Below are 10,356 nucleotides of genomic sequence, written 5' to 3'. Positions count from 1 at the left end.
TTCATCAGATAAAGTAGAAAGGCAAAAAAAAATAAAATAAATAATAATAATAATACTATGCACACACATGCTGACATCTGCTTCTATTTTCCTCCTGCTCTTCCCTCATCTTTATCCAGTTAGCAAGCTGGGTCTGTCATTTCATCCCTTAAGACGTGGAATAATATTGTTTTGAACTTGTGTTAATATGTTCAGTGCTACCATGAAATTATACCTGTTTAGGATGCTTGATGGTAGTTCACATATAAGTGGATTAAACCGAGGCAGAGAGAATGAACAAAGACGGAGGATGAAAGGGAAGTCAAAAGTGCGAAGAGAGGATTGAAGTAGGTCTTTTCAGCAAATGCACGACTTTAAACTAATCTATATATTTGCCTGGAGCACCTACCCGTTCCTTGATTTGGAAATTGTACAAATGTCTCCAATGAATATTTCAGGAGATATCGCCACATTTAATTTCCAGAGACAAGTTATTACCAGAGACACAAAAGTGACACTCGATTACTTTAGCTGTCAAAGTGTTAATCTCATTTTCTGCATTTTTATTTATTTATTTATTTTTTTCCCTTGATGGTTAAAAGCTCTTCTTTTGTTGCAGCTGTACTGTGTGTGTGGGGGGGAAGAAGACGGGGAGGGGGGGAGGGATATTCTCTCCTCAAAAACTGACAACAAGGGAAAAAATGAGCCGGCAGATAAAAATCAAAAGTCCATCAGCATGAATTTAGTCTGCTATGGTTTCAAACCTCTTCAAACCGTTTGTGTTTGTTCCATCTCATTCAGTGAGCATCTGTTGATTAAAAGACTGCATGTTATTTTTTATTTTATTTTTTTTTCGTTTTCTACAATGAAGTAGAAAAATAGGAAAAAGAAAAAAAAAAAGCTTCCTTCTCATGCAAGGAGAGTCCTCACAGTTCAACAATCCAGCCAAGAACCAATTGATAAACAAAATCACCTCTTGAGATTTTATTAATAATTAACTCTCTTAATTAAGGTTCTAGGCTAACTGGTAGAATAAAGACGAGCAAAGTACCAGGACCTATAGTCCCCAGACAGAAAGCTGCAGTGATCTGTAGTTGCACACTTATCGATCAACCAAAGACTCGTGCACAGGCTATTTCTCAAGCGATCATCCCCTCTGATGTTAATCCCATAATTGTGACAAAGTTGAACAGTTAAATTGGTGCGTAATCTATAAAACTGCTTAAAGTGGGTGGGGTGGAGGAGGTGGCAGAGACAGCAGAATGCTGGACAAACATTGTGTGCAGGTACTCTTGAGTGACAGCAGTCAATGCTAATCCAGATCTCTCCTGAGAGCAGCGCTCCTTACACTGGAACCACTCGCTTTCCTCCTCCAGAACACTTTCTGTCTCACCCGCCTGCCTACGTGTTGAATAATAATGCCCACGCAGGCCTTGCAGTATCGATCGCTCGCCAGAGGACACAAGGTCAAGTCGCACGGTGTCAATATTTAAAGCAGCACTCAGCACCGGGGACCTTATCCATAACCTCATTAATATGGGGGTCTGTGCTGCTCAAATACTCTCTTGGCACAAACAAAAAGGCAGACTTGAGGAATGAGGAAGAGTATGAAGACGCGGCTGCCCTCAGGCACAGCTGTACACAACGTAATATATCACGAAGTCAATTTATTTAATAAACCAGGACATCGATACACACTGCCGTTTTCGATGTTAGCATATTTTCTTTGTCTTTTAAAACAGTGAGACACTACCATTACCTGTGACAGTGTCACCTAATGGTTACATTGTTTCTGAATTCAGAGAAAAATCTTGAGAGGTTAGCCACACATTTATATTCAGACCCCTTTCCTCTGACGCCCATAAATAAAAACCAATACAACTAAGTGCTTCCAGTTACCCATATTGGATATTAAAAGTTGCTTCTTAAAACGGTAGGGGGTTTTGTGCTGAAGGAATGTGGACCAAGGTTAGCTTATAAAGCAATGACCTCTGCTTTAAACATCCCACAGAGCACCATTCAATCCATCACCTGAAATCGGAAAGAGCAATCTACACAGACAAGGCTATCGAAATAATCTGAAAGCCATATCATACGCAGTGCAGGGTAAAAAAAACAAACAAACAAAAGAAAAAAACATTGCATACCATTTCAAATACATTATTATTATAGTGAGAAATGGTTGTGGGACCATAAGAAAGAGAAGCTGGTCAGAGTTTGTGGAAAGACGAATGGAGGTAAGCCTAGTGGGATTTAGCAAAAAAAACTATCAACTAGGGCAGAGGTTCACCTTGTGGTTTTAATGTATCAAATAGTGATAAAGCTCAAAGGGTATGAGCACTTTTGCTCTCTAATCAAGCTTTGCTTCGTGCCTGTCGAGCGCTTGCTTAAAAACATATTCCACCACTCGGTCGTCCACCCAGACTCCCAGTTGAAGAGGCGCTGAAGCTCCAGCGGACTGTGTTGTTTTTCAAGTACAGTCCATTCAAGTCAATTGTTCAGGCATACTGTACTGAACAATTGTCACTTCTGCCCTTTCTACCCAGCTGCCGCCTCCGTCCACTCTGCTCTTATCTATCTCCAGAGAAAGGTGCTCCATCGACAAGGCGGATGTTGCTTGTATGTCCAGCCTCTGTTTTATTTATTTTTATTTTTTTCCCCACATTCATTTGCTCCCTCACATATGAGCACGGCAGCTCAGCTAAGATCAGCCGTGTGTCGGCAAGCTCTCCTTCGGCCCTCCAGTGCTCCATTTACACTGCAGCGGAAGCTCACGGTGCAGACACACTGTTGCCCAAGATAAGAGCAATGTTTGCCACATGATTAGGATCTTCCAGTTACCATTAAAGGCGGTTTATCTGCTACCCTAACCCCCATTCACGCCTCCTGCTTGTTTGCAGCCTCTCCAGAGACAGTGATGGAGGTCACCGAGCCCGGAGGGGAAGGAGTGAGGCAAAGGCAATAAAAATAGAAAAGCTAAATCGAAAGTCATTATTTATTTGGCAAATGCCTGATAAAACAGTAAAGCTCGCTTTGATAATGTACATGCGCGGTATTGTAATGGTTAGTGGAAATGTAGAAAACTAACTACAAAACTTTTTAAGGTGACACAAGGGTTTAACACATGGTGATGCAATTTCACAGTTTTTTTTTTTATCACATTAATTTTAGATAAGCTTAATCTTAAAACATGATAGATGTATAGCATCTAAAGGGAGCGTTAATCAGCAGGATCTAAATACAATACATAAAGTTTCAACGTAAAGGGCATGGGTTAGCTGATTGCAGTGTGAAGCTGTGAGACAAATGCACCAATGGGAGTCAGACTAAACTTCCAGTACATTTCAATATTCAAGGCCCGTGAGGCTGTTGAGTCAGACATGTCTGCGACTTTAAACGAATGGTGAACTATTAAAAGAATGTAACAAGTTTCAGAGCTTAGCAGCACACATCTGCACAAACTCATCAAGTGACATTTTGATGAGTTTCTTTATCTGATGTGAGGCAGATAAAAAACAGGTTACCGATGGGTTTGGACAATGTCACTTGGCCACTGTTAAAGAGGGCTGGGGGGGGGGCTTATATTTAAGGCTCTTCTTAATTTAATAACAAAAATAAATTTTTGAGAAAAAAAAAAATATATTTTAAAATTACTTCATGAAAAGGTACCTAGATTTTTTTTCTCCTTTTTAAAAATAATGATAAAAAAAAAACTAATCAATGGAAGGATTTATTGTCAGAAAAGTGTTTTGGATGTTTCCATTGGAATTTAAGCTTCTTTGATTATGAACTCCAGTTTTTTTTTGTTTGTTTTTTTGAGATCCCTAATCGTTAGCTCCCTCCAGATTTCAAACAAATCCTCAATCCAAAAAGCCAATTAATATTGTACCCAGGTAGAAAACACATGGTGATAAAATTAAATCATTGTAAATCCAAAGTGAGATGGGATAAGAATGCTTTTAGTATCAACTACGACTTTAGTATTAACTATTTGCATCTCTGTGTAATCACAGAGATTCAAATATGCCACATTTGAACTGCTTGAGAAGTCATAAAATACATAAATTGACTAATTTTATAAAGAGAGCACGGTAAATAAATTATTACATTCATATTCATAATTTATACATATATATTCTCACAATCACCACAAAAATACTGATTAAAATTTGTAGTCATTGCATTTTAAAAGCGTGTACTGTACTGCTTCCACTTCTTTTTTTATATCTTGTAATGGGATCAACAAAACAACATGTTCTCTTATATTTTGCTTTAATGCATTAAATCAGATAATCTTTTTTTCCCTTTGGATTCCAAACACATTATCTTATAAAGGACAAACAGGACTTTATTTATCTTTAATGGTTGATGTGTTCTACATTTAGTTTGTGGATTAAAACAAAGCTTACACAAACAAGTCTAAAGTGTTAGTTGTTTTCTTTAAAGGAAAAGAGGAATCAAGTTAAATTAGAGCAGGAAGAGTGGAAATGAAGGAAAACCAGAAATCAGTATTTGCCGATAGAAGCCTGATTATCTCGAGTAAAAGCTCCCATCTCTATTCACAATGGATGAAACGGTAAAAATGGTTGGGTAGATAATTCAATTTATGGCAACGTAGACGATGACGATTCCAATCATTTCGAATTGATTTTGTACTCACCTGTATTCCAGTGAGAATCGCGTCAGCTCTGTGGTGTTGTGGATCCATTTAAACTCCAGCGGCCAGCTTCCCTCCGCCATGCAGGTCAGCACCAACCGGTTGCGCTCCAGGTGCAGCTGGCTGCGCACCGGTTCCGTCTTGAAATAGGGAGGCACATCATCTGTGGGAAAATTAGGGGAACAAGAAAATTATGATTACAGGGTAGTTTGTAAAAAGACATTGTGCTTCTAAATAAGGTTGATAAGAATAACACCTGAATGAAAGACACACACTCCTAAATTTCACATTTATTTATTTATTTTTCCTTTGAGGAACAAATTTGCACATGATGATCCAGTGTGGGAGATATCCTCAACCAAGAACATTATTTTTTTATTTTTTTTTTATTTTTTTTTTCATGATTCTCACACAAAGCAAGCATATAAGCATTTTCAAAACCTTTTAAATGATCAATTTTACAGTTGATTATTTAACTTATTCAACTATACTCCACAAACAAAGCCTGGGACCTTGTCACGCACACTTTGCAGAAAGAGCCGCAGAGATTCACAGCTCAGGTGGGACAATCTGTTGAAACGGCAACTCCACAAAATTGGCAAACATAGACAAGTGAAAAAGAGGAAAGCTATTTTGAAATAAGAAATTCCATGTGACGTTTCCAGTTAGCAATGTAGAGGACATAAAGCAAATGTGCCGAACGTGTTCAGGGGCTGGAATGTAACTTTTTGGCTTTCATGCAGGTGGTGGGAATCTAACACTGCACGTTGTTTTGAGCGCAGTGTCTCCGCCGTGGAACAAGGCGGCAGCAGGACAAGGAACCATGGATGCTTTTCTTTGGCAGCGTTAGGGAAGATGTGAGATTGACCTGATAAATGGAGACACATCTAAAACACACAGGACGGGGATACTTAAGGTCCAGATTTGGGAACCACTGCTTTAGATCAAAGCATGTTCCTGTGTCAGAATGACCCAGCCAATTTCCAGATCTAAATCCAGCTGAGGCTTGACTTCACAACTGATGTTCACAAAAACTCTCTATCCAGTCTGAGCTTGATTTATTTTACCAAGTAGATGTGTAAAATGTCAAAGTCTCTACATATGGGAAGTGGTTAAGACGTACCCTAGTCGACCTTACATTGCAAGTATTGACTTGAGGTGTTGAATGCAAATTCAAACCACACTTTTTTAGATCTTTGCTTAAGAGTTGTAGAGTTCTGTTTGAGTTTATTGCTGGTCCATCACATAAAACCCCAATAAAATTCATTGCATCTTGCATTAGAAAAGCCTTTCACACTTTAGACGAAAACTCCTTCCTCACCACGTCCCATTTGCGGGTACTTAATCCCCCACGATGCACTGCTGCTCGTGCTGCTTGATTTTTGACTCGCTCACAGAGAGACCGCGACGCCCGGCTAACAGCGGAGAGCGAGCGAGGCGTGAAGTCATGAAGCGCCGGTTCCTGCGTCTTGGTGCTCCGTGTGTTTCTGTGTCAGTAACTCACTGGCACAGCGCACCACTCACCCTCTGAGCTGCGCCGAAGCAAACACCAGAGGAGAGGCGCCGAGGAGGAGGTGTGAAATCCTTTGATCATCCTTTTGACTCTGCTCCGTTTCGCTCCGTCTTTCCCTCTCTTGTTGCGATTCCCCCAACATGCTCTGTTGAGTGTGAAGGCACGGGCGGAGGCAGGCCGGTGGAACTTCTCTGGAGGGCGCGAACGCGGCGACGCCGATTTTTATATCTCAATCAAAGGCGCCTCGGAGGGAAGCTGTCAGCCTCCCTCTTGGTTCCAATAGCTCATTCTTTATAAACGGTGTAAAAATGGAGAGCTTACTTGATCATCATTGTAAATATAGAACACATTAATTGGATGGTTGGATAGTATAATTATCAAATTGACTGATAATCAGGCATTGAAATTAAACTGTCAAAATGATCTATGGTGCTGATATTTGGTTCCTCTATCCCGCCTCGGCAAAATTCACTGGAGGTAGAAGGATAAGAGTGAAGGAAAGAGGATGAATATAAGAGATGAAAGTTAAACAAAGTGAGGGACAAAAGATGATTTATAAGCCTCTCTACCAGTTATAGATTTAGATGTACTACTTGTGGAAGTAATGGCTTAATTCCACCGCTTTCTAAAAGGAAATTAAATGCACAGCCGTCTGTAGGGTACAGTTTTCTTTGAAGGTTGTAAGATATTTTGTATGGCCGTAGTTTGTATCACAGCTCATCCTCTGCTAATGTGGACTGATAAGAGCATGAACTTTATTTTAAAGGGTTCCTATAAGATGAAACAGCAGGATATAAAGACCAGTTCACTCTGGATATTTTAATGCGTTTAAGTGTTTCGACGTGCTGTTTTTAGTTTCTGAAATGTAGATCAGAAAACAATGACAATTCTCCATCACGACTTGTATCCCTCTTGTATTTGTTCATCAATTAAAATTCAGAACCTGCTGCTGTGATATGGCTCCGCAAGTTTAAAAATATTTCAGCTGTGTTGCAATTGAAATATTGCTGGTTGTAAATTATTCTCTTCACACAAGTGCATTTCCTCAGGCCCTGACAAGTGAAGGCATCAAAACACTTTTATAGAAGGCTGGATGGCTAAATAAATAGGGGCCCAATTCAAACCATGTTTGGCAACATAAAAGGGGCAATTTATCTCAACATCACATTTAGAACCATGTAGAAAAGTGGCAGGACTCTCTGGTGTGGCACATTCATGACGCAAAATGGAGTAAACTAGAACATTGTTCAAGTACTTCCATTCATGTTTTGACAAAGGTTGAAAAGCTAAATATATTTCTACAAGTTAAACAGTTGCAGTAACTGTAATTCAATCATTGGCGGACTCTATATTATGTAGATTTTTGCTGTTCTTATGATGTCAGACTTTAGCAGATGACTTTAACGCTTTTTTATTCACATTTCTTACATCTTCCGCTGCGTATTGCCAGGAGGTGGATACATTTATGGGCTTACCTGGATGTGACAAGGAGGGATAAAACCCAAGAACGGCCATGAGGAAATGTTGTCAGGCCCGCTGTTAAGCATGGTGAGGAATCTATGATACTTTTATCTGATATTGTTCCAAATGTCCTGGAACAATAGCAATGAGACCTCTCCAAAAAATACCTTTCAAATAAGAATCTGATGGTCTAAGAAACTATTTTACTTGAGACACAAAACAGAACTTCAACTTTATTTTCTTTGGTGGATGAAGAGGCAGAAAACTTTTTGCACGCGACTGCAGTATATACTCTGTAAACTTAACCTAATTAACAGGATGCTGTTTATGCAAAAAAAGTTATGAACCATCCAGATTTATTTATATGTCATTCTAGAGGAGCTGCAAAGACCGTAATTTTTTTTTTTTTTTCTTTGATTGTGAACTCATCTGCTCCTATCAAAATGTAATCGTGGGTCATAAATCAAAGACACACAACAAATATCAAAACGAGAGAGATAAGCCTCAGAAGCATATTTATCTCCATGAATTAATATTGAATAGTCATAAACTCCAGCAACCTACTGAAGCATATTCGTTAGATGCTCCTTGGTTTGACTCCTGACTTTTTGCAACCCCGGTGTGATGACAATAAATATTTATAGAAACTACAAGCACACGGAGCAGATTCGATAAAATATCACAACATATTGACCCATCAGATTCAGCTCGCATTGCTACCTTGTGTTCTTTTAGTTCAAAATTGGGCCCTTTGCCATTCTGAAAGTGCTCTGTTCTGTGAAATTCTGATCCCCTGAGCTAGTCAAACACGAAGAAAGCCTCCACACAGCAGAAGTCAAAGCGGAAAAAAAAAAGCCCACCAGTGGAGCGAGGTCTCAGTCAGAGCAAAAACAAGAGAATGGACAACTGAAGTGCGGCAAAAATTAGCACAAATATAAAATGAAAACAAAAACAAGAAGCAAACGATGGAAGACAATTAATGCATTGCTTACACGCCCTAGTTAATATGCAAGGTGTTTGTAATGTAACATCATTAGACCATAATCAATCATTTTTAGTTGTTGTATAATTCAATAAAAAAGAGCATTTTATTAAAGGAAAATCTTGTTTCTGTGTGAAAAGTAAATTCATGTGACCATCCAAAAATAGACAGCAGGCTTGGAAAAGCTCTATTGAAAAATTATAAAACTTAATAAAATGTTATAGGGTGACGAGTTTGTTTCTGACAAGTTTAAAACAAACTTGTCAGATAATGGCACTTATATTCTAGAATTAGGTATTCGATATAAATATCTTACCAAATGCGTTTATCCACATTCACAATAAGACTTGACATAACTTCATGTAAATATATAGACATATAGAAATACACACAGTCTTTCCTTATATGTATAAGAACAGAATATGATGAATACTACCATTCACTACAAGATAAGATATTTAATGTTCAAATGTTTTGCAAATATTCACTCCTTTGGAATTTGATGCCTGAAACACGTTCAGGACAGGGGCAACTAAAGACTGGGAAATTTAGGAATGGTCAAAAAACACTTGTTTGGAACATTTCACAGATTACCAGGTCAGTTGGAAACAAGCGAGTGTCCGGGTGGGATATAGAGGGAGCATCCACAAAGAGCTCAGTAATTCACAAGCAAGAACATGGCGAGGTTCACTAGACTGTGAAAAACTGGACAAACAGTCCAACATTTTAAAAGCAATGTTTCCCAACATTACAACTGTAAAAAAAATAAATAAATAAATAAATAAAACAAAAAACAAAAGGGGATTTCTTCATCTACAGTCCGTAATATGATCAAAAGATTCAGAAAACCTGGAGAAATCTCTGCAAGTAAGCGACAAGGCTGAAAACCAACCTTACCACATGGGCTCAGGAACATTTCAGGAAACCGAACACAGTTCATCACTATGTGCAAACGTGCAAGTTAAAAATCCACCGTCAAAAGCGAAAGCCGCATGTCAACAACACCCAGAAACAACGCTGGATTCTCTTGGCCCGATCTCATCTGAGACAGACTGACGAGTCCACATTTCAAATTGTTTTCTTTGGAAATCATAGACATCTCGTCCTTTTGGGGCAAAGAGGGAAAAGACTGTCCAGATTGCCATCAGTGAAAAGTTGAAAAGCTGAACCGAAATTTTAACATTACTGCAGTATACTCCAAGAAAAAAAAAAAAAAAACGTGTAAGGTGTAAAAGAAGGTTAAATTTGTTCATAAAATGACACAAAACAAGCCTGTCAGAAAATGGCACTTAAATTCTAGAATTAGGTATTCGAAATAAATATTTTCCCCAAATGCGTTTATCCACATTCACAATAAGACTTGACATCAAGTATGTCATTATACATTTCCCAATTTGAAAAAGCAAAGCATATTCTAATGCACTTATTTCAAGGTAATCTCCCACTTCTTCCCTGTGTGCTGCCTTCTCAACACATACGCATTAGCTTATGGCAGGGATGGCTCATTTGCATGCTGCTCAGCCTGGAGGATTCTCCCAGTGGCCGTGGCCCAGGTCGACTCATAGCTGGGACATGTTAGTTTGTGCGCCCCATGCACAGGTTAGTGTGTCACCATCACAACCACTTCTGCAGAACACGGTCTATTAAATCAGCTCACTCATTAATGAGAACGCTCTCAGGTACAAATGCATGCCCCTGGGTGAGAATTTATAACTTGGAGAGGCACTTTATAAAATAACAAGCTACACACATATACTCGCATAC

General features: G+C 38.9%; 1 protein-coding gene across 7 annotated transcripts in view; it reads right to left on the bottom strand.

The window, feature by feature from the left end:
• sdk2b (sidekick cell adhesion molecule 2b) overlaps nucleotides 1–10,356 on the bottom strand; it is a 315,126-nt gene that overhangs the window by 101,269 nt on the left and 203,501 nt on the right. For all 7 annotated transcript variants that reach the window (XM_016681386.1, XM_016681392.1, XM_007571333.2 and 4 more), the window contains exon 2: nucleotides 4,640–4,799. In XM_016681386.1, the coding sequence (XP_016536872.1) occupies nucleotides 4,640–4,799 (160 nt within the window). The remainder of the gene's footprint in view (nucleotides 1–4,639; nucleotides 4,800–10,356) is intronic.

Source organism: Poecilia formosa, unplaced genomic scaffold (assembly GCF_000485575.1).
Source record: "Poecilia formosa unplaced genomic scaffold, Poecilia_formosa-5.1.2 Scaffold7, whole genome shotgun sequence".
Lineage (NCBI taxonomy): Eukaryota > Metazoa > Chordata > Actinopteri > Cyprinodontiformes > Poeciliidae > Poecilia > Poecilia formosa.
This window is presented reverse-complemented; position numbering and strand designations above follow the sequence as displayed.